This window comes from Bos taurus, chromosome 24 (assembly GCF_002263795.3).
Source record: "Bos taurus isolate L1 Dominette 01449 registration number 42190680 breed Hereford chromosome 24, ARS-UCD2.0, whole genome shotgun sequence".
NCBI classification, from domain to species: domain Eukaryota; kingdom Metazoa; phylum Chordata; class Mammalia; order Artiodactyla; family Bovidae; genus Bos; species Bos taurus.
Genome location: NC_037351.1, coordinates 37,262,791 through 37,287,011, shown reverse-complemented (window position 1 = coordinate 37,287,011; position 24,221 = coordinate 37,262,791). Strand labels below are relative to the sequence as shown.

Genomic DNA, 24,221 nt, shown 5'->3' with positions numbered 1-24,221 from the left:
GTTTTCATGGTTTTTTTTTTTATTCTTAAGTGATTTACAAATCTTGAACATGTGAGTAAAGGCAATTCTTCTTATCTCTACCTTTTCTCCTTCAGTTTCCCTTTGGTTTCTTTATCTCTTATCTATCCTTTCTTGATGATTAGTTAGATATGGGTATTATTGAAGCAAAAGTCATGCATTAGGCATTTCCCAGGGCTGCCTTGCCCTTCTTGTTATGGTCAACACAGTCCCCTAACTGTTGTTGTTGTTCAACTCTGACCAAACAGTACCTGTCCATGGTGTTAACAGTACCTAAGAAACATGGTACATTTGCTTAATTCCGTGTTGCAACACAAAGTTGAATTGTAGCAGGATTGTCAGTCACAGTGAGCAGCTGGGACTTTTCACTTGCACAGACTCAAGGCCCTGCTTCGAGGCTAAAGTAAAGAGGTGAGGAATTCTTACTTGATTAACTTTTACCAGGAAATATCAGCACCTTGTTTTTCATCTTCTAGGAACCAAAGAAGTTGTTGTAAGTGTGGATGACAATGGAATCATTTCCTTGAACTTTGAATGTGATCAGATGGCTCCAAGTTCTGAGTTCACCTGGTCCAAAGATTACGTGCCCACGGAGGACTCTCCAAGATTAGAGGTTGAAAGCAAAGGCAACAAGTACGTACCGTTTCAATTGTAACTGTGTGTTTCCTTTTCATGAAAGGAGAGTGAAGTAAGCTATTCTCCATTTCAATTAAGAGAATGAAATCACACATATTTTTATCTGGTAGTGTAAAAAGTGATCACCAGTATAAACCTTAAGAAATAACAATCCTTATAAAGTACTTTTCACATTATTCCATTTAAAATGCTTTCTCATATGTTATCTTATTGTTGACTGAAAAAATGGTGAGAATGACATTTTATTCGGGGCAAAAATGAGGACTATAGCCCACAAGACAGCCTTTCAGATAGCTCTTAGTAACTGCTCCAACAAAGTAGGTAGAGAGGTCAGAACAGATGTGATTTTGTTGAAGGGGGAAGTGAGCAGTCAAGCACATGTTTTGGCAGAAGCTTGCTGCTAGTCATAAGGAGCAGATGTTAATGACTTTAGTGCTTCTCGAGATATGAGAAGGTGCAAGAAATTGTTGTTCAGTCACTAAGTCATGTCTGACTCTTTGCGACCACACGAACTGCAGCACACCAGGCTCCTCTGTCCTCCAGTATCTCTTGGAGTTTGCCCAAACTCGTGTCCATAGAGTCAGTGATGCCATACAACCATCTCATCCTTTCTTTCACTTAGAAGTTGAGCTCATAACATCTTCTAAAAAACACCCAACTATCTGAAGTCCTGTTCTGCCAGTTTTTCCCAGAGCGTAGAGTGCCTCATTCCTGATCTCTGCCCTGAACTCCTTTCGGGGTGTGTTGAAGGTCAGCAACTGCAGTGGCCAGTGGCTTCATCTTTGTAGAGGCAGATGGCAAGCAACAGGTTTTAGTTGGCATCATTCATGATGCAAGAAAAGCTTTGATTGGCATTAAAGTGAACGTTAAAGATGATTCTCATTATTCTACGAGATTTTGAAATCTTAAAGTAATGGTGAGGATCCTTATGGGGAAATGGGTAAGGAAGAACTTGCTGATTCAAGTTCTGGCAAATTAAATGGATTAGGTATAATCTGTTCTGGTTTTTCACCACCACTTGTGAGAGACACAATACTGTCCTGGAACAAACTCCATAGGAGAGAGAAGCATGGGAGAGGTGATCTCAAGTCACAGCTTTACCAGGAGCCACTGTGTGACCTGGGGCAGCTTTTAATTCCATGGACCTCCAGTTTCTTTCTCTGTAAAACAGAAGAAGTAAAGGGGATTAATTTTATGATCTGCTACTTCCTTCAAACTCAAGATTTTGAGTTTTTTAAATTTCGTCTTACTTATCAAGCTTTGTATCTTTATATTGCCAACCAGATTACATTACATTTGGTAAAACACAATATTCCTAAGTATTATTTCTATTACAAAAAAATCCAATATATCCCAAAATAAAAGAAAGAAGTAGTAATTTTGTTGGAGAACAGCAAGGAAATACTCTATATAATTAAGACATTCTGCTGTCACTGTGCTGTAAGATCCTTTAAGTAAAACATAATTTTGGTCAAAGGAAAGACAATCAAACTGGAACTATTTCTTCCATGACTAACTTGACAAACATATAAATGTTCAGATGACCTTAGACACTGACCAGCTATGTGACTCACAAAAGTTAGAAAACAAACTGAACTAGACCATTGACCCATACATTCATTCCACAAGTATTTATTAAGCACATATTATGTGCCAGATAAGGTATGGATGCTGGAGGTCACAACAGTGAGCAAAACAGATCTCGTCCCTAAAGACACAAAGTGCAGGCATATTGTCAATGAAGTAGGCAATACCGATGCCATTTAATAACCTCCAAAATGGGAAGTGCCAGGGGTGACATAACAGGGGCATTGGGTGGTTCTGCCCTGTGAAGGAAAGGATTTTCAGGCTGCCCAGCAAGGGTTGATCAGCTGAAAATCTCTTTACTTGGGATATGCATTGATATGCATCGTGGCTTGGGGATGGGAGATCGGTACCATCTCCCTGTCCCATCACCATTACCCCATGGGAGGAGGTCAGGAAAGCCTTCCCAGAAGCAGCAAGAGGGGGTGAGCATTAGGTCAGCAAGGCAGATGGAGCACATGCTCCACATGATGGGAGCAGCATGTACAGATGGCTGGAGACAGGGCAGGGCACAGCCCCCAGGCCCTACACAGCCTCGCTTCTTATAAAACATTCTGTTCTGAAGGACGAAAATGACCTTCAAAGACCTTGGGACGGAAGACTTGGGCATTTACTCCTGCGATGTCACAGACACTGATGGAATAGCGTCGAGCTACTTGATAGATGAGGAAGGTAGGTCAAAATCAGTTCATTCATGAGTCAACTCCTGCTTTGACTTCTCAGTGGTTCTCCAGGATTAAGTGACTTCTGTTTTAGCAGTTCAAGCTGTAATTGTTCTCATTTTCTCCCTACAGAATTGAAACGTTTGCTTGCTCTCAGCCAAGAACACAAGTTCCCAAGTAAGTGTCCACAATACACTCAGAGTTCAGCCATGGCACTAAACGACTCTGACAGGATCAAGAGAGGACACTCTCTTGAGAACATGTAATGGAACATACACTGGTAGCTGCTGACGCACTTTCCAAAGGCGCTGATTTAGCTTTCCCGTTGTTCTCCAGAAGTACAAAGAACAGTGACAAGAGCACATCCCGTGCTCTGCTAGGGAGAGCACTGTCAGGTTAGGGGTGTAACAGCTGGGTAACTGCATTCTTCATCTTTTGCTACATATTTTGGAATATTACATATATGTATACACACACATATTGGAGAAGGCAATGGTACCCCACTCCAGTACTCTTGCCTGGAAAATCCCATGGATGGAGAAGCCTGGTAGGCTGCAGTCCATGGGGTTGCTAAGAGTTGGAAACGACTGAGCGACTTCACTTTCACTTTGCACTTTCATACACTGGAGAAGGACATGGTAACCCACTCCAGTGTTCTTGCCTGGAGAATCCCAGGGACGGGACAGCCTAGCAGGCTGCCGCTGTCTATGGAGTCGCACAGAGTCGGACACGACTGAAGCGACTTAGCAGCAGCAGCATACACACATATATATATATCTTCTAGACACAGTAATTTGTACATCTTTTAGGCAAACAGCTCTTTCTAAACAATTTAATGTTAGTGTTTAATAGAAGAACCATACCTCTAAATAAAGACAATCTAAAAACAGTACCCTATGGGTGTCTCTGATGGCTTGTCTGCCAATGCAGGGAACCCTGGTCTGATCCCTGGGTTGCAAAGATCCCCAGGAGAAGGAAATGGCAACCCACTCCAGTATTCTTGCCTGGGAAATCCTTTGAATAGAGGAGCCTGGTGGGCTACAGCCCATGGGGTTGCAAGAGAGTCAGATATGACCTAGCGACTAAACAACGACAACAAAGACAGTACCTTCCATTTTAAATTCCTGGAAAATAATATAAAGATGCCTTGATCAGAGTAAGAATCTCTCTGAACTATCATCAAACCCTTCAATGAAGCACTACCTACATAAAAGATTAATTTCCACAGTTGACACCCAAGAGAAGAGAAAGAAGTCTGAAACAATACTTGGAAAGTTCCACTGACCTGGTTGGATCTCTTAACATTGGTACCCACTGGCCAAAGCAGTGAAGCATCTGAAAAGTTACACTCTGAAAAAATAGAGTGATAGCATCACTCATTCTTTTAATTCAGAAATTTTGTCTTCCTTCCTTAATCCCTAAGATAAAATTTCTTCACTAATACAGGAGTTTCAGGGACCCAGGAAACCATAACCTGACCCCAAACTGTAGGCAAAACATTGTATGTTGTATGTTTGCACATTTCTAGGGAGAGGACATCCAGCTTTCCTGAAATTCTCAGCAGAGCTGTGATTAAAAAACAAAGCTCTAAAACCAGTGGTCTGACCTCTTCACATTCCCAAAGAATACATGACGTGCTTCATGGTGTGGCTGGGTGCTGGTGACTACTGGCCTCAGCTAGAATGTTTGCAAAACCAGCTTTATTCGGCAGAGCACAGTGGGGTGCCTGTGGGCTGAGGGTGCTGGACGCAGGCTTCTGAATTCTAGGGGAGAACCACTTCTCTTCTGTAAGCTTATTAACCATAAAACTGGAAAAGTAATACCATGAATGGTGTCTTAAAAGCTATTTCTTTTTAAATTGTAAGAGTAGAGGTTGACCTGGACTCTCTTTGTTCTGTGCTCTGTGAACCTGAGCAACTCACCCCAACTTCCCCAAGGTCTTAGTTTCTTTTCCAGGAATGGCTATTATAATCATTAACAGCCCCCATCATATAGAGGTGCTGTGAGAGACAATCAACAGGGCATTGATCCTTGAACTCTTCAGGGAAAATATAAATACTGAAACAGAGCAGTGATCGAGACAAACCCACTTGCAGAAGAGTTGTCTGCCAACTATACATATATCCTCCCTTTCTGTTCCCTGTGCTGTGAGGCGGGGGAATGGAAGACAGAGTCACGGTGCCCAGCACAGCCGGAGCCTGTGAACGCTCCCACTGTCTATCATGCAAAACAGAAAGAGCAGCACCCACTAATCTAGTTAGTCAGGCAGTAAACATTGACCAAGTGTCTAGGCAACAGCTGCTCCTAACAATGTTTGCATTTAGCTTAAAGGATGGAGAGGAGAGAAGTTAGGGTGTTACCATAGAATTGGAGGCGCCCAGGCTCCCTGCTGTCCAGTGATCATATGGACTTGCAGGTAGTAACTGCCTGCTGTCCCTGTCATTTATGCTGAGATATTTTATTCTACATGAGCATCAACACTGGTTGCTGGCTGTAAGAGAGAGGGGAGCAGCACACTCAGGGACCCTTCTATTAGAGACCAAGTGTGGTGTTTTGGGTCAGCTCAGAGAAAACCCAAGGATGCAGTAAAAACTCTGATGTGAAAGCATAACTCTCCCAACCAAAGGGAGCTTCTGTGAGCCCCTTGAAGCAGCATTTAAATATCACAGCTTCAGTTCCTTTCATTTGCTGTTGGATCAGGCAGGTCACTCTGTGAATGTCTTCAGAGATGTGATGACAGGGTCAAAGCAGCATATCCAATTTCTCAATTTATATCCACTTCTTTGTATATGTTGATGCATAATTAAGTCATCTTGAGATTTTGTAAGGTCTTAAATGGTCTCCTTCCTTTCAGAGTGTAATAAAAGAGTGTGGTATTTCTTTATTCCAGGACACAGTAAATTCTATTTTAAGCTGTTTTCAAAAATATTTTGAAAACCACTAAACATATGCCTTAAGCCTACAAATAACAGATATTTTGCTGGAGCAAATTAACTGCCAGAGAAAAGAGCCTAAGGAAATTTAGGGCTGAGCAGAAGGAAAAAAATATATATATAAAGCTAAAAATAGAAAATAACCTAGCCTGTCTTGCCAGTTATGATACTAAATTGCAGTGTAGAAAGTCAGTGTATTGAATATATATCTGTGTATGTGTATATATATATATATATATATATATAAAATATACACATATATATATTCATGGTATGTGGGGGAGGGAAGATATATTTCAGTATCAGCAATGTCCTGCATGCCTCTTGCCTTTTGAGATGAACTGCATTCTGTCTGTGGAATGTGTGTCTTTCTAAAAAAATCCACTTTCATGTAAAAAAACAAAGTCTGCATAATATTTTTTTTATTTGTAGACACTGGTTATTGTCCCACTTGTATATGTACATTTTTATATATGCTCCACGTGTGCAGATATGCACAAGCACATATACACAAATTATATCTATTTGGTATGTCCTCTTAGGTGTAAATATATTTTACAATTGGTTATAGGGTGTTGTTTAAACAACTGGAGGAAGAGTCACCAAAATATTAATAGTCACTCTTACAGAGTACCTATTTACATGCTGTTCATAGGGTGCTTAAATGGAATGTGTTATTTAAACTCCTCAGTGACCTTAAAAGGGTCATTAAGTACTGTGGTGATCTAATTTTAGAGATGAAGAAAGTGAGGCTCAGAGAGGTTGAGTAACTAGACCCAAAGGACACAGCAGGTACCCGGGTGGTCTGACACTAACCAGGACATGGACTGTTTCTGTGTGTGCACCTGCCCAGTGAACCCTGGCAGCCCGTGCTCCCCAGATGATGTCTGTATTACTCAGGGCAATGAGCATTAAGGGCTCTGGAGGCTTCCGGGAGAGCGTGTCCCTGCCACCCACCCCCACACACTGGGCTTCTTCGTAACTGCATCACTCGTGTATGAGAGTCCCTGGAATGAGATCACACTTCTCTGGAAGAGACTCTACTCTCTACTCCCCTTGAGACTTACTTGCAGCAAGCAGGAGCATGCTGCTCCTGGGAGCAGGGAGAAGGCTTAGCCCTGCTCTCACCACCCTGGGGTCTGTTCTTGATCTGTTCTTGCTGGAAAACCACTAGTGTTCTTCAGAGTGGATGGCCGGGACCAAGAGATCACTAAGTAGAGGGAATAACCCTGATCTCAGCTCTGCCACCTGGTTATGTTACTAAGCTTTCCTGAGTTTTGTCATCAGTAAAATCAGGGGATAAAGAGAACTCGCCTTTCTTGAGCACCAGTGGTTATTTGCAGTGGCTCCCTGCATTCTGGTACCATAAGCACTCTGGGTGGCCTGTGAGGCAGGTAATAGCCATGTCAGCAGGTGAAGAACACAGGGTTTCAGGAGGAGGTGACTGTGCTCAATCAAGGTGTGACATCAGAGCCCATCTCTGGCCACAGTAGATGATGTCTGAGCCTCCTTCCAGCTCTGCATAGAATGACTCTACAACTGACGTTCACATGAGTACGGAATAGTGCAAAGGAAAGGCATCCTTGAAGCTTAAAAAGGGTAGTTTTAGAGAAATGATGCAATAAACTTGTTTACAAAATACAAACAGACTCACAGACTTAGAGAACAAACATAGTTGGGGGAGAGGGTGGAGGGATAGTTAGCTTGGGATTGATGTGTACACACTGCTATATTTAAAGTGAATAACCAACAGGTCCTACTGTATAGCACAGGGAACTCTTCTCAATGTTAGGTAGCAACCTAAATGAGAGAAGTATTTGAAAAAGAATAGATTCATGTATATGTATAACTGAATCACTTTACTGTACACCTGAAATTACCACAGCATTGTTATTCAACTAAAACATAAAATTAAAAAAGAAAAGGATAGTTTTGCTATAAAGAAATATTAATGTACATCTGGTAAATCTTATACCAAGCTTATAATTACTTATAATTTAAAACATAGCATATGCTAAAATTTTAAGATATGTTCAAGAATTTAAACATATCTTTAAATTTTGAGATGTGTTTAAGAATAGTTGAGAGAAAGCAAAGGGTGGTTTTCCCTGATAAAAGTGAAGGACTACAAAACTTTGAGAAACAATCATCCTTTTTCAGAAAGCATGTCTAGGAATCACCTCTGATATAGATCTTTTGGCTGGAGAAGTCTTTGTAGAGAACATTTTCAAGTTACAAGAAATTCAGAAGCTGATATTGAGAGATGTCAGCCAACTTTTTAAAAATTTCATTCATGTTCAAATGGCTTAAGATATACAGGTGTAAATCAGAGATATTTTATCAGTTCAGTTTAGTTCAGTCACTCAGTCATGACCGACTCTTTGCGATCCCATGAATGGCAGCACGCCAGGCCTCCCTGTCCATCACCAACTCCCGGAGTTCACTCAAACTCATGTCCATCGAGTCAGTGATGCCATCCAGCCATCTCATCCTCTGTCGTCCCCTTCTCCTCCTGCCCCCAATCCCTCCCAGCATCAGAGTCTTTTCCAATGAGTCAACTCTTTGCATAGGTGGCCAAAGTATTGGAGTTTCAGCTTTAGCATCAGTCCTTCCAAAGAACCCCCAAGACTGATCTCCTTTAGAATGGATTGGTTGGATCTCCTTGCAGTCCAAGGGACTCTCAACAGTCTTCTCCAATACCACAGTTCAAAAGCATCAGTCCTTCAGTGCTCAGCTTTCTTCACAGTCCAACTCTCACATTCATACATGACCACTGGAAAAAACATAGCCTTGACTAGACGGACCTTTGTTGGCAGAGTAATGTCTCTGCTTTTGAATATGCTGTCTAGGTTGGTCATAACTTTTCTTCCAAGGAGTATCTTTTAATTTCATGGCTGCAATCACCATTTGCAGTGATTTTGGAACCCCAAAAAATAAAGTTTGACACTATTTCTGCTGTTTCCCCATCTATTTCCCATGAAGTGATGGGACCAGATGCCATGATCTTCGTTTTCTGAATGTTGAGCTTTAAGCCAACTTTTTCACTCTCCTCTTTCACTTTCATCAAGAGGCTTTTTAGTTCCTCTTCACTTTCTGCCATAAGGGTCTGCATATCTGAGGTTATTGAGATTTCTCCCAGCAATCTTGATTCCAGCTTGTACTTCATCCAGCCCAGCGTTTCTCATGATGTTCTCTGCATACAAGTTAAATAAGCAGGGTGACAATATACAGCCTTGACATACTCCTTTCCTGATTTGGAACCAGTCTGTAGTTCCATGTCCAGTTCTAACTGTTGCTTCCTGAATCTGCATATAGGTTTCTCAAGAGGCAGGTCAGGTGGTCTGGTATTCCCATCTCTTTCAGAATTTTCCACAGTTTATTGAGATATTTTATAGTTCCTTACTTTCTATGTGCAGTAAACCATACTTTATTTTAATATAGCTTCTTGATCATGACTTGCTTATTTGCACCTGAAAAATTTTGCTTAATCTAAGAACTTAAACAAACTGGTATACCATTGGGATGGATAGACTTTAAATGACAAGCTAATTCATCTTACATATATAGCAAAATAAATTCTTTCTTAAGATTCATTTCTTAAACAGCTTAAAGAACCTCCAAATTGAGTTACATTGTTGAAAAAATAAAACTTAACTCTTTTCCAAATATTTTAAGGAAAGTATATATAATTATATACTGTAATTAAATCATTGCATGTTTGAGCAGGAAAATATCCTGGCCAATGAGGACATTTGGTTCAATTCCATCCATTTACAGAGGAGGCAGGTAAGGCCCAGAGATGGAAAATGAACTGCCTGCCATCACAATTCATTAGCAGCTGACCTTGCCCTACAGGGAACAGTTCTGGAGTCTTCATCACACTGTTATTGTCCCTAAATAATCCTAACCATACCAGGTAATCACAATGGTATGATCACTCACCTAGAGCCAGACATCCTGGAATTTGTAGTCAAGTGGGCCTTAGGAAGCATCACTATGAACAAAGCTAGTGGAGGTGATAGAATTCCAGTTGAGCTATTTCAAATCTTAAAAGATGATGCTGTGAAAGTGCTGTACTCAATATGTCAGCAAATTTGGAAAACTCAGCAGTGGCCACAGGACTGGAAAAGATCAGTTTTCATTTTAATCCCCAAGAAAGGCAATGCCAAAGAATGCTCAAAATGCTCAAACTACCACACAATTGCACTCATCTCACATGCTAGTAAAGTAATGCTCAAAATTCTCCAAGCCAGGCTTCAGCAATACATGAACCGTGAACTTCCAGATGTTCAAGCTGGATTTAAAAAAGGCAGAGGAACCAGAGATCAAATTGCCAACATCCATTGGATCATCAAAAAAAGCAAGAGAGTTCCAGAAAAACATCTTCTTCTAATTTATTGACTACTCCAAAGCCTTTAACTCTGTGGATCACAACAAGATGGGGAAAATTCTTTAAGAGATGGGAATACCACACCACCTGACCTGCCTCTTGAGAAACCTACATGCAGGTCGGGAAGCAACAGTTAGAACTGGACATGGAACAACAGACTGGTTCCAAATCGGGAAAGGAGTACGTCAAGGCTGTATATTGTTGCCCTTATTTAACTTGTATGCAGAGAACATCATGAGAAATGCTGGGCTGGATGAAGCACAAGCTGGAATCAATATTGCCAGGAGAAATATCAATAACCTCAGATATGCAGAAGACACCACCCTTATGGCAGAAATCGAAGAAGAACTAAAGAGCCTCTTGATGAAAGTGAAAGAGGAGAGTTGGCTTAAAACTTTTAAGTTGGCTTAAAAAATTGGCTTAAAACTCAACATTCAGAAAACTAAGATCATGACATCTGGTCCCATCACTTCATGGCAAATAGATGGGAAAACAATGGAAACAGTGACAGACTTTATTTTTGGGGGCTCCAGAATCACTGCAGATGGTGACTACAGCCATGAAATTAAAAGACACTTGCTCCTTGGAAGAAAAGTTATGACCAGCCTAGATAGTATATTAAAAAGCAGAGACATTACTTTGCCAACAAAGGTCTATCTAGTCAAGGCTATGGTTTTTCCAGTAGTCATGTATGGATGTGAGAGTTGGACTACAAAGAAAGCTGAGCACTGAAGAATTGATGGTTTTAAACTGTGGTGTTGGAGAAGACTGTTGAGAGTCCCTTGGACTGCAAGGAGATCCAACCAGTCCATCCTAAAGGAAATCAGTCCTGAGTATTCATTGGAAGGACTGATGCTGAAGCTGAAACTTCAATACTTTGGCCACGTGATGTGAAGAACTGACTCATTGGAAAAGACCCTGATGCTGGGAAAGATTGAAGGGGGAAGGAGAGGGGGACAACAGAGGCTGAGATGGTTGGATGGCATCACCGACTCAATGGACATGAGTTTGAATAAACTATGGGAGTTGGTGATGGACACGGAGGCCTGGCATGCTGCAGTCCATGGGGTCGCAAAGAGTTGGACCCAACTGAGTGACTGAACTAAACTGAACTGAATCCTAACCAAAGCTAACCGTAGAAAGTCACAAAGGTTAGCTGAGTGATCCTAGGAGGTAAGGCCATCTCTGTCATTTTTAGTACGACATCTATGATGGTCAGGATGAGAGCCCAGTTCTACTGCCCATCCATAGCAAGTTTTCCTACAGCGCTCTCACTCCTCCACTTCACAAGAACAAGGTGCCATGTCACTACTTCTATTGTTTTCCACTTGTTGAAAAAATCTATACAATACAATTGGTCATCAATCAATATAATTACATCTCTTATTTTATTTTTCACAGCGGTCCCAGTTAAATCAGAATTGGCAGTAGAAATTTTGGAGAAAGGCCAGGTCCGGTTCTGGATGCAGGCTGAGAAGCTGTCTACCAATGCCAAAGTCAACTACATATTTAACGAAAAGGAGATTTTTGAAGGGCCGGTGGGTTTTATACGTTTTAGATTTTTTAACATATTGTTATAGGATGTCTAATAGGGCTGGGAAAGCCCTATTAGAATGCACATAAGTTGTAATAAAAACCACTGAACGTTGGGGTGGGAGGTTTAAATCATTTCACAAGTGGGAAATGAGAAAGGAAATACAGATTGATTATATCATATTACCCAAGTGAAATGGGGATCTAAAAACAACTTTTTGATAACATTTTGTGATTTGGGGTAATGAAACTTTAGTTATATTTAAAAAAGTAAATGTCAGACTTTTAATAATCAATTCTGGTCAAGGTCAGAGATTCCACATATTTTGATTTTTCTGGAATCAGGATTTTGAAACCGTTCATTAAAGTGTTAACAAGGAATTTTATTAGATTATGATACTTTGGAGTTTGTGTGTTTATTTTACGTGGCTTGTTATCATCCTATCTATCTCACATATTTCCTTTCTTTTCCTTTTTACACTGAAGAAATATAAGATGCATATTGACCGAAACACTGGTATAATTGAAATGTTTATGGAAAAACTACAGGATGAGGATGAAGGCACATATACCTTCCAGGTTCAAGACGGAAGAGCAACTGGCCATTCTACCCTTGTTCTCATTGGAGATGGTGAGAGTTCTGTGGAACATTATCTGAAAGCCTTTGCTACTTCCTTCAATGTAAATACCCCACCACAGGAAAGTAGTCACGTGGGAGAAGCAGGAATTATTTCTTGATTGGATTCCTGTGTTCCAGTATTATAGCTAATACTTTCCATAGTACTTTATTTCCTAGAAATGAGAAGTTAATTTAAAAGGACACCAAAGTTATCACTGGCCCACAGGCAGGACTGCACTTAAATTATCTCATGTATAAACAAGTAGTTATTACTAAAATTCTCCAGGGAAGGGTACTATAATACAACCCAGACTGGATTATGTCTCAGGAACTATGAAACTCTCTTGTAATGTGTACCTGCTTTAAATTACTTAAATGAAGAAGAAAAATATGCACGAGTAGAGCATGTCAAATCAGTTAATCATCCATTACAACTTGGTTGTATGGCAGCTGTTATAAGCCAGTGTGGAAATCACCAAGATTTAAAATGTAGTATTTAATAAAGCAATGGAAACGCTGGCCAGGTCTCTACATTTGCAGTAGCCAAAGCTATTTGACCGTTTCCTGACTTCATGACCTTGAACAAGTTTCTTAGCCTTCCTAAGCCTTTTTCTTCATCTATAAATAATGAAAACAAATAGGGTGGTCTGATGTGAGTGTTATAATAATGAATGTAAATAACAGCACAGTGACTGGCATGTACACTTTTACCGCCCAACTCTATTTCATATTTCTTTGTTTTTCGATTTTCAGTTTATAAAAAGCTCCAGAAAGAAGCCGAATTCCAGCGTCAAGAATGGATCAGGAAACAAGGTAAAAGTAGGCAGTAAATAAAGAGAAAATCTTCAGTTTCTTGAACAAAATATTCTAAGGTTATTTCCATAACAAACTAAAATGAATATTATTGCCTTGTTAATAATGCCCTGATAAATAAAAGTAATTGAAAATATTTATCATTACAAATGATTAAAATATTACACATTTTATTACACATTTTAAAATATTTTAAAACTAAATCTTTAATTTCAAAAATTTCACTTTAAACATAAATCAACTTAGAACTTAAGAATGAGTTTGGATTTTTGCATTCATGATTAACATTGCTGCTTGCTGATGTCATTAAAATTTTATAGGTCCACATTTCGCTGAGTATTTGAGCTGGGAAGTGACTGGTGAATGTAATGTACTATTAAAATGCAAGGTAAGAAGTAAATAAATTTTTAATAATTTGGTACAAAGAGAATAAAGATAAAATAGAATGTGAGAAGAAAAGGAAGATCAATTTCTTATCTCCTCCATTCTTACCTCCTCTTATCTCTCATCATTTGCACCAAAATGATAAGTGATATGCCCTTACTGTTGAATGTTACTGTAATCGTTGGTTGGTAAGAAATATTTAAAATAATATAAAACAATATAAAAATATGGAAAGTCAAGATGATTGTTTTAATTAATCACACATGCCCTAGTTAATAAAAACAGACTTTTTTTTTATTAAGACTTTTTTTTAAAAAAAGCAGTTTTAGGTTCAGGGCAAAATTTAAGGGAAAGGTACACAGATTTCCCACTTAGCATTGTCCCTATAAGTGCGTAGCCTCCTTCATTATCAACATGCCCACCAAAATGGTACAAGTGTTACAACTGATGAACCCACATGGACACATCATCATCCAAAGTCCATAGTTTACATTCTGATTCACTCTGTGAGTTTGCACAAACATATAAAAACCTGTATCCATCATTATTGTATCATACGGAATATTTTCACTGCCCCCAAAAAGCCTTGTGCGCTGCCTGCGCATCCCTCACTAGCCCTCCCCCTACACCTGCTGCCCCGCACTTTGCAGCACGTGGGATCTTAGTTCCTCAACCAGGGATCAAATCTGCATCCCCTGCATTGGAAGGTGGGTTCTTAATTGCTGGACCACCAGGGAAGTCCCTGAAACTGTTTTCTTGATTTGTATGAAGTCTTTACTTTTTCATACAGTCTAAATTATACAAGAAAATATGAATATACTCTCCCTCATAAGAAATTCTAACATCATGGATAAAGCTTAAGATCCCTTTAAGCACATGAAGTCATTTAGCCCATTTGAAATTTGTGAGATGATGTATGGATATAGGATTTAAATGAATTTCCTAAAAATTGCTAAGCGACTAATTTATTAAACCATACTTGATGGATGCTAACTAAACTTACTGCAGCGATCATTTTGCAAAAATGCATATATCAAATCATTATGTTGTATACACTAGACATATGCAATATTATATCAATTATATCTCAATAAAATTGGAAAAATATTTAATTTAAAAGATTGCTTAACCGTATTTCCCCTTCGCATTTATTTGAAAAGCTTCATTTATCTTACAAAAGTAGTTAGTTATAGATAGGGGCTTCTACATTCTGATACCTTGATAAAGTCATTTGTTTTTGTGACACAGACTATTATTTTAATCTAATGGGATTTGTCTTCCTTCAGATTTTAAATTTTTATATTTTACTTAAGTCTGTATGTTAGTTTGTATGCTTCTATGCTTTCTTCTGGAGAAGGAAATGGCAACCTACTCCAATATTCTTGCCTGGAGAATCCCATGGATGGAGGAACCTGGAGGGCTACAGTCCATGGGGTCACAAAGAGTTGGACACGACTGAGCGACTTCACTTTCACTTTCTTTCATGCTTTCTTGTCCATGAGATGATTTTAAAGTCTGTTTTTTTCTGCTGGAAATAAAGATGCTATTGATTTACTTTTATTCTTTTGTATCTATTTTATTCTAAACTCTAACAGTTAAAACAGCTTTCAGTTGATTTCTCTTGAAATCTTTACTTTTTCTTATATCCAATGCTGCATTAAGAATTATTTAATTTCATAAGAATAGCATTCCTTTATCTTGAGAAGTATAACTACTATTTTTCTCCTAGGTGGCGAATATTAAGAAAGAGACTAGTATTGTATGGTACAAAGATGATAGGGAGATTTCAGTGGATGAAAAGCATGACTTTAAGGATGGCATATGTACCCTCCTTATAACAGAGGTAGGTGACTATAAATATAAAATGCAGCGTATTACTTCTGTACCCCATGTTCTTCCAAAATACAGAGACTAGATTATGTGTTCCTTTGCCCTGGGCATAGATCCTTGCCCTGACGTCACCCAAAAAGCAAGCAGTAAAGACACAAAGCTTCTCTCACTTTGTGATAAGTGAGGGTTTGTCAGACATCCAAACAGTGTTGGCAGGACACACAACTCTTGCCTCTCTGAGCTAGTTTTTCTCATAGATGGGTGAGTGGCAGGGCGGTTAAGCAAATTGTTCTTTGTTTGCTCTTCAGCTTCAACTTGTTCCCTAAAGGTACAGAGACATTCAAACATAGTATTTATTTCTGTATAGGTTTTTATTTACTTTTTGTCTAAAAGAAGCTGCCTTTCAAATACATGTGCTCATTAGTTTTTAAAATGAAGGCAGAGCAAAGGGTGAGGACTTTAAGCCTCAAGTCAATTGTCACCTTAGAGGGTGAAAACTCGGGGCTGCTGGCTAGCCAGTTTTGATGGATAGTCCCTCTGGGAACTGGTCATTGCTCACATGGCTGAATGCTTGTTCAGTGTGTTTTGATGGCAGTTCTATAAATCATGGGCCCTGAAAAATGCAAATGCCATATCCTGAGGCTACAACAAGCTGCAATCTGGTGTATCTCTTCTCCCCTTAGTTTTCCAAGAAAGATGCTGGTATTTATGAAGTTGTCCTGAAAGACGACAGAGGAAAAGATAAGAGCAGACTGAAGCTTGTGGATGAAGGTCAGTCCACCAGGGTCCATTCCGTGTGTTCCATACACCAGTGACCAGAATTCTAAGTGAGACTGAGCTGGGAGATTCAAGTCATGCTCGTCTTTTGTCCATAGGTTTCGTTTTAATTGCCATTACGGCAGAGCGAATTTTATTAAAAACACAAAAACCACTTTTAGTCTTCCTTTCAAGTCAGAAATGTAGTTTTGATCCTCAGAGAATGTATAGTTGACAATCCACTAGAGGTCTGTTTTCAATATCAATCATCATTTTTGTTTCAAACCTATGAAGACTGTTTCAGGATCAAATGCTACCATGAAAAACATGTCTCAAAATAGTCCACTATTTTAAAGGTGGCAGGAAAGGTTATACATGGAACACAAAGCCTCTCAGTTAGTAGCAGAGCAAGAAAACAATTTCCATTTTCCCAAGGCCTCTGATGACAATTATATCATGATAAAGAAGACCTACATGGGACGCCCACATTTCCAGTTTTGTTCCCGAGCAAGATCTTTAACAACATTGCTGACGAACAGCAGAAGTCTGACTTCAATTTTGCCTTCCCACTCTTGGTGGAGGCAGGACTAAATGTGCTTTTTGTTTATTGGCAAAAAGCATTAATTAGGGTGAGAACTATCAGGGAACTCAGATGGTTAATTCACCATGAATTGATACCACAGATAAGAAAACTTCCTCTAAGGTAAACGAAGCCTTCCTGGGACTTAGGAAGAAGGGAATTCTAAAGCAAAAAATATTCCTGGGATTCTCACCGTGACTCTTTCTCTAGAATGTAAATATGGTGACAGTTTACAAAGAATTTGAGGGAACAAAAATATCAAAATAGGAGCAGAGATCTTTTAAAACTTGATAACAGTTGAGTTCTTTGAGCTTGTATTGTCAATTGGTCAATAAGTCCATCTTGTGACAGGATGCTTTTGAGAGCGTATGTAACTAATTATGTGAGATTGAACTTGACATTGAGCACGTTTATGCTAAAGCTTTATGAATCTCTTTCCACAGCCTTTAAAGAGCTAATGACTGAAGTATGTAAAACAATAGGTAAGTTCTCACAAGGCAATACTTCCTTATTCTCTGGGGTGGGCTTGGTTTTGTTCAGTCGTGTCTGATTCTTTGCGACCCCATGGACTGTAGCACCTCAGGCTCCTCTGTCCATGGACTTCTCCAGGCAAGAATACTGGAGTGGGTTGCCATTTCCTTCTCCAGGGGATCTTCCCTTCTCAGGGATCGAACCTGTGTCTCCTGCATTGGCAGGGAAATTCTTTACCACTGAGCCACCTGGGGAGACTGGGATGGGCTTACAGGTGTGTTAAATACGTGTTTTCTTCTTGCAGCTCTGTCTGCAACAGATCTGAAGATCCAGAGCACAGCTGAGGGCATCCGGCTGTACTCTTTTGTTACTTACTACGTGGATGATCTGAAAGTTAACTGGTCCCACAAGTAAGTGAATAAAAACCTAACTGCTGTGTAGAAGTCCTTTCTCCACTTAGAGGAAGGACTGGAGCAAACAACAGCCCTCTCTTGCACTCAGGTAAGGAGTCTGCTTACTTCTCAAGTCTGATGTTGAGAAGTGTAGGACAGAAACATCCAGGCCGTCCCTTCAGTGTGAGGTTAGCACTCTCCCTTAGCATGGATGTGGTGAGGCCAGTCATGGCTTGGAGCATCTGTCTCTGTGATCTGTCGTTGTTCAGTCGCTCAGTTGTGTCTGACTCTTTGCGACCCCGTGGAGTGCAGCACGTCAGATTCCTCTGTCCTCCACTATCTCCCAGAGTTTGCTCAAACTCCTGTCATTGAGTCGGTGATGCCATCCAACCGTCTCATCCTCTGTCACCCCTTCTCAAATCACAATTTGTAGATGCCTCTGTAACATTACCTCCACCTCCACACAATCACGCTTTGCCAGGTTCTTATCTGGTCTTTCCAAGCACACCTAACCTATGCTGTGCTCTGGACAAAACTGCAGCAGGCTGCACCACGTTTCCTGTTGTGTGACTTAAAGCTCATTGACCCCAGAAGCCTGATCCAAAGAGGTGCCCGATTTTATCATCATTGTCATTGTAGCAGTTGGCATAGTGGGGCATTAGCATGTTTTCTCAGAAGGCTTTGGACATCTCAAGATGACTCTGGGAATGTGTATTTGAACTAGATTGAGCCTGAAGATCCATTCTAATCCCAGGCTTCCTTTGTGCAATTGTGGAGGGATTTCATTCAAGTTCTTCTTGGGGATTCCAAGGCCTGAAGTAGGTTTCTTAGTCAAACCAGGCCTCCCATTGACACCATTGAGAGGATCCCTGACCTCTGTGCTTCACTGAAATTTCCTGAGCTGAGAGGCCAGCAGGCTGCCGCAGAAACCAGTAAGGCACATCCACCTTCACCCACTCTTGGGGTGCAGTGGACATTCGTTCCCAAAGTCCTTGTGCAGCCTGCCGAGCAGAGGTTACTGTGGGTCCCTGGGAGGAGTCAAACAACTGTGTACTTAGAGCTTCCCTTCAGTGGTGTTGACTTAAAAAACAGTCACAACCTGAAAGTTGAGAGTTATGGGTTTTTTTTTTTGAGAGTTATGTTTTATTTGGTGCAAATTTTTAGGACTTAAGCCTGGGAGGCAGCTTCTCAAGTAGCCCTGAGAGAACTGTTCTGAGGAGGTGGGGGGAGAAGTCAGGTTACATAGATGTCTGCAACAAAGGGAAAGTAGTCTGAACATCAAAAGTATTTTTGTAAATTTAAGAAAACCAGATGTCTCAAGTTAAGGAATTCATTGCTTTTCTCTATATGGGAAGGTGCAAGTCTGGGCTTACTGAAATCATTCCTTTCATATGTATCTCAGCTATCTGGGGGCAGTATCTTGCATTTTTCACATCCTGAGCCCCTCAGGGCTCACCTGTAGGGAGTGGTTGCAGCCTCATGGTATTGATCCCAGTTATTGTTCTCCTTCCTGGGTGCCCTCTGGGCTCAGAAATTCACATTTGAGGGGCTGTGATCACTCAAGGCGTGACTTCCTTGTTTACTAATATGGCAAGAATAGTCCATTTCTCAGTGGACATGCATTGCTCCAAGCCCTTTAGAGGTATGAAATCATTTAATATTCAAACTCGGTGAGATGGGTACTTATCACTTTAGTGACTAGGAAGCTCAGGCTCTGGGAGGTGACTTGCCTGAGGTCATCAACTCTGTGATAAGTGAAGGGCTGAAACCAGCAAGCCTGGCTGCAGAGCTCCTCCATCACAGCACTACTCTGGATTCAAGTTTCATTAAACGTCTAGATTGAACATTTCACCAGAACTGGGTCCCATGAAGCATTCATTTGTTTCTTGAAAATGACTTTACTTTTATGCAGAACAGCATTTTGTTAGGTTTATTGTTATTACTATTGATTTCCTGAATTCTTTTTAAAAAAATGAAAACAAGTAAAATTCCACTTTGAATGCCTGGAGTTTCATTCCTTTGTTCTATTTCTCACAGAATACATTTTAGGAAAGTGATTGTAAGGTAAAATAGATCAGATTCTAGGAAATTCCTCTGTGACATCTAGGGCATTCTAATATATCTGTCTGAAGAATAAGAGAAGATAGATTAATTGAATCAAAAGGCTTTACATCATCTCTAATAGAATTACCTGTTCCCCAAAATTAGAACATTGGGTTTTAAGGAAACTGCTGTCAGACTAGTAAGGCATAAGCTTCATACATCGTTTGGTATGTCAGCTACATGAGTGTTTTGTGTGCACACAGACGTGTGACTGTAAAAGGCTCAGGAACCAAGGACCGATTGCTCTCCCTGTGTTTATGTAAGTATGTGGTGTGATGCAAAAAAAAACACCTTAAAATGGGTTTGGATCTTGACTTTGCTCCTCTCTTCCCTTGGATCTTAGGCAAGTCATCCAATTTTCTGAAACTCAGGTTTCCCTCATATAAAATAGAAGCAGTAATACCTGTTCTAACTCATAACACTGATGGACTCAATAAGAGAATTAATCACACTTTGAAAACCGTGACATGCTTTACAGATGTAAGGTACTATTATGCGATCTTGTGGACTGTGTTCCACCAGGTTCTGTCCATGGAACTTTCCAGGCAAGAATACTGGAGCAGGTTGCCATTCTGTTCTCCAGGGGATCTTATAGACCCAGGGATCAAGTGCATATCTCTTGCATCTCCTGCACTGACAGGCAGATTCTTTACCATTGTGCTATGGGGAAGCCCATTATGCATGTTAGCCAGAGATTAAAGAACTCAAGACTTATCACAGCAAAGCAGAGAACTGTCTGCCTTTCTAACTCTTTAGGACATATACATATATATATTGCTCAGGCTAAAGTCTATGGGTACAGATGGGTTCCTTTACCCTATGTTTTATGACATTTTAATTTTAATATCTTTTAAAGAATGTGGTATATAAGAAAAATGCTGAATGTTTATTTGAAATCTGAAATTTCTGATGGAGATTTTTGTTTTTTTTATTTTTTTAAGTTCATTTTATTTATTACAACCCCAAACATAATACATGTTTGTTTTAGAAAATATATTTACCATCATACTAAAATTAGAAAGAGTTTATAATATGATACCACCCATGGCTTTCCTAGCCACAGTATGAACATTTTGAGGAAACTTCCAGTCTTTTCTCCATGCATAATTGTTGCTGTAAAAAAGTAGTTTTGTATAGTACCTTATTTTTTCTTGGTCTTCCCTGGTGGCTTAGATGGTAAAGAATCTGCCTGCAATGCAGGAGGGAGACCCAGGTTGGATCCCTGGGGTTGCCGTTTCCTTCTCCAATGCATGAAAGTGAAAAGTGCAAGTGAAGTCACTCAGTCATGTCCAACTGAAAGGTTGTTGTTGAATCACGCGAATACACTGGAATTCTTGGCCCCCGGAGGAGAAGAATTCAATCCGGGGCCAGAGACGAGGCTTGATTGCTCAGAGCTTTTGTGTAATAAAGTTTTATTAAAGTATAAAGGAGATAGAGAAAGCTTCTGACATAGGCATCAGAAGGGGGCAGAAAGAGTACCCGCTTGCTAGTGTTAACAATGAGGTTATATAATCCAAAGAATGTCTGGAGGTTGTAAAGACCTCATCAGACCTACTCCCATAATTTACATTTTAAGATAACACTGTCCTCAGGCAAGATACATCCTTGTAAAGACCAGGTCTACTCCCATAATTAACATTTTAAGATAACAGAAGGTTGAATCCAAAGACTGTCCTTAGGCAGGATACATTATTGTTATATAATCCTAAGGAATGTGGAGAAAGAAAAAAAGTTTGTCCTTTCTTCCTCCTTGAGAATTCCAGACCCCTCTCTCCTTGGGGACCCCTAGACTCCCTATCAAACTGCCTAGGAAATGACTCTCTCACAACTCTTAGCGACCCCATGAACTGTAGCCTACCTGGCTCCTCTGTCCATGGATTTTCCAGGCAAGAGTACTGGAGTGGGGTGCCATTGCCTTCTTCAAGGAAGATCTATAGCTACGACTTATTTTTTTCTATTTCCTCACATGTTTATGAACTTTTCATAGAGTTTAACATCATTGAGAATATATTGTGTGTGTGTGTTAATTGCTCAGTTGTGTCTGACTTTTTGCAGCTCCAAGGACTGTAGCCCATCAGGCTCCTCTGTCCATGGAATTCTCTAGGCAAGAATACTGGAATGGGCTGCCGTTCTCTTCCCCAGGGGATCTTCCTGACTCAGGGATTGAACCTGGATCTCCTGTGTTGCAGGCAGATTCTATACCATCTGAGCCACCAGGGAAGCCCCTGAGAGTACACTACTTCCACCTTTCTTCTCATATTTCATCTTTAACAGTAGTGTTTGTAGACTGTCAGATCCAAGGGCTCTATTTGCTTTTATTGTCTTGTAAAGAAGATGATGTGCGGTTCTGCATATGACCAGCTACAGAATAGGAGGAGACACACATCCAGGGTCAGAGTAGGTGCCTCATTCATTTTGACAGCAACTCTGCTTCTCATTTATTCTTGGCCTGACTACTGAGCACATATTTACATTTGTCTTAAATAGCTTTGTAACCACGTGTGTCAGTAGATATCAGCCACAGATGAACCTCCTTAGATCTGTTTTTAACTAGTCTGTAAAAACCCCATTTATAGCCATAGACCATCTGTGTGAGACGTGCAGTAATAATATGTGGAGTTTGGCCTTTTCTGTTTAAAGATTAGTCCTACAAATAAAACCAAGCAGAAACAAAGATGATTAATACCCCTGAGAAGTACTGGTGCTGCAATCTGAGTCCAAGACCACTATTGGGAGGTCAGTGTGCAGACTGCCGCACCCCACCACTCCAGGCCTTGGAATCCTTGTTCTGTGATTCAGGGCCCATAATGTCTCTGAAGCAGAAGAGCATGTGAGGATCTCATGTTATTTTGAAAGTCTGTAAAACTTGATGATAAGACCTTCAATACAAGACAAAGTAAAGGTAAGCTCTGGATGAAAGCCACTGATAACAAGGTTTCCTTTTGATCAAAACAGTGGGACTGCTATTAAGTACTCAGATAGAGTTAAGAGTGGGGTCACCGGAGAACAGATTTGGCTGCAGATCAACGAGCCCACCCCCAACGACAAGGGCAAGTACGTGATGGAGCTCTTTGACGGTAAAACCGGACACCAGAAGATGGTGGACCTTTCTGGACAAGGTAAACGGGTGCTCTGCAGGTTAGAACCTAAAGTGGAGATTGCTGTTGCTGTTGTTCAGTTGCTAAGTTGTGCCCAACTCTTTGTGACCCCATGGACTGCAGTATGCCTGGCTTCCCTGTCCTTCACCACCTCCCAGAGTTTGCTCAAACTCCTGTCCATTGAGTCGGTGATGCCATCCAATCATGTCATCCTCTGTCACCCTCTTCTCCTACTGCCCTCAGTCTTTACCAGCATCAGGGTCTTTTCTAATGAGTCAGCTCTTTGCATCAAGTGGCTAAAGCATTGGAGCTTCAGCTTCAGCATCAGAACTTCCAGTGAATATTCAGGGTTGCTTTCCTTTAAGATTGACTGGTTTGATCTCCTTGCTGTCCAAGGGTCTCTCAAGAGTCTTCTCCAGCATCACAATTCAAAAGCATCAACTGTGAAAGATGTGGGCTTTTTTTTTAAAAGGATGGAGGCTTCCTGTACTTTATAGCAGGTCCCCACTGGCTATTTTACCCTGGGTAGTGTATGTATGTCAATGCTACTCTCCCAGTTCATCCCACTCAAAACTTATTTAGATTTGCTTTTACTGTCTGCCCACTGAAGCTCGTTTAACTACCCAACTCTCAAATCCCTCTCAAACAAGAGGCCTTAGGTTGTTTGACCAGCATGGTCCCCTGCAGGAAACGCACGAGCTCAGCCAGGCTGTCTCCGTGTGTGATGTGAGCAAGAAGAGCAGCCCTAAGTAGCCTGTTTAGCCCAGCTGTCCACCTCCACAGCCTGTAAGCCTGGCTTTGTGCTGATTTTTCCCATCTATAAAAGGGGGCAGACTGGTTTTATGTACATATTTTCTAGACGTAAAATGTTACAATTCCCAGACCTCAGGGGAACTTAAAGACCAGGTGAGAAAGATTCAAAAATGAAGCTGTATTTTTGCCTGACATCTTCAAAGTCCCTTACTCTGTAGGCTCGAAAAAAAATTATTTTAGAACTCTCATTTCTTTGTTTCTATGTCTTTTATTTTGTCTCCTGCATAGCATAGAAGCAGTGCTTCAGGCCAGCACTGGCACACGCTGTGATCAATTGCAAACGGACGGGCTGGACCACAGAACAGAGTGTTTAACTGTCTGTGACGTGCAGAATGATTTAATGAGAGGAAAGCTTTTCTGTTACTCAGGATTTTTAACAGAACCAACCCATATTTGAAACAGACCTTTCTTCCCATTCCTTCTTTTTTTAAAAAAAACTTTTTATTTTGTATTGGGGGCTTCCCTGGTGGCTCAGATGGTAAAGAATTTGACTGCAATGCAGGAGACCTGGCTTCGATCCCTGGGTCAGGAAGATCCCCAGGAGAAGGGAATGGTAACCCACTCCAGTATGCCTGGAGAATTCCATGAACCTCTAGAGGAGGCTGG

General features: G+C 40.5%; 1 protein-coding gene across 3 annotated transcripts in view; it reads left to right on the top strand.

Moving 5' to 3' along the window:
* Window positions 1-24,221, top strand: part of MYOM1 (myomesin 1) — a 123,163-nt gene that overhangs the window by 91,935 nt on the left and 7,007 nt on the right. For all 3 annotated transcript variants that reach the window (XM_005224247.5, XM_005224246.5, NM_001191466.2), the window contains 12 exon segments: window positions 495-651; window positions 2,804-2,910; window positions 3,033-3,077; window positions 11,625-11,761; window positions 12,243-12,387; window positions 13,129-13,188; window positions 13,509-13,576; window positions 15,302-15,415; window positions 16,086-16,173; window positions 17,182-17,220; window positions 17,514-17,619; window positions 22,660-22,823. In XM_005224247.5, coding sequence (XP_005224304.2) covers window positions 495-651; window positions 2,804-2,910; window positions 3,033-3,077; window positions 11,625-11,761; window positions 12,243-12,387; window positions 13,129-13,188; window positions 13,509-13,576; window positions 15,302-15,415; window positions 16,086-16,173; window positions 17,182-17,220; window positions 17,514-17,619; window positions 22,660-22,823 — 1,230 coding nt within the window.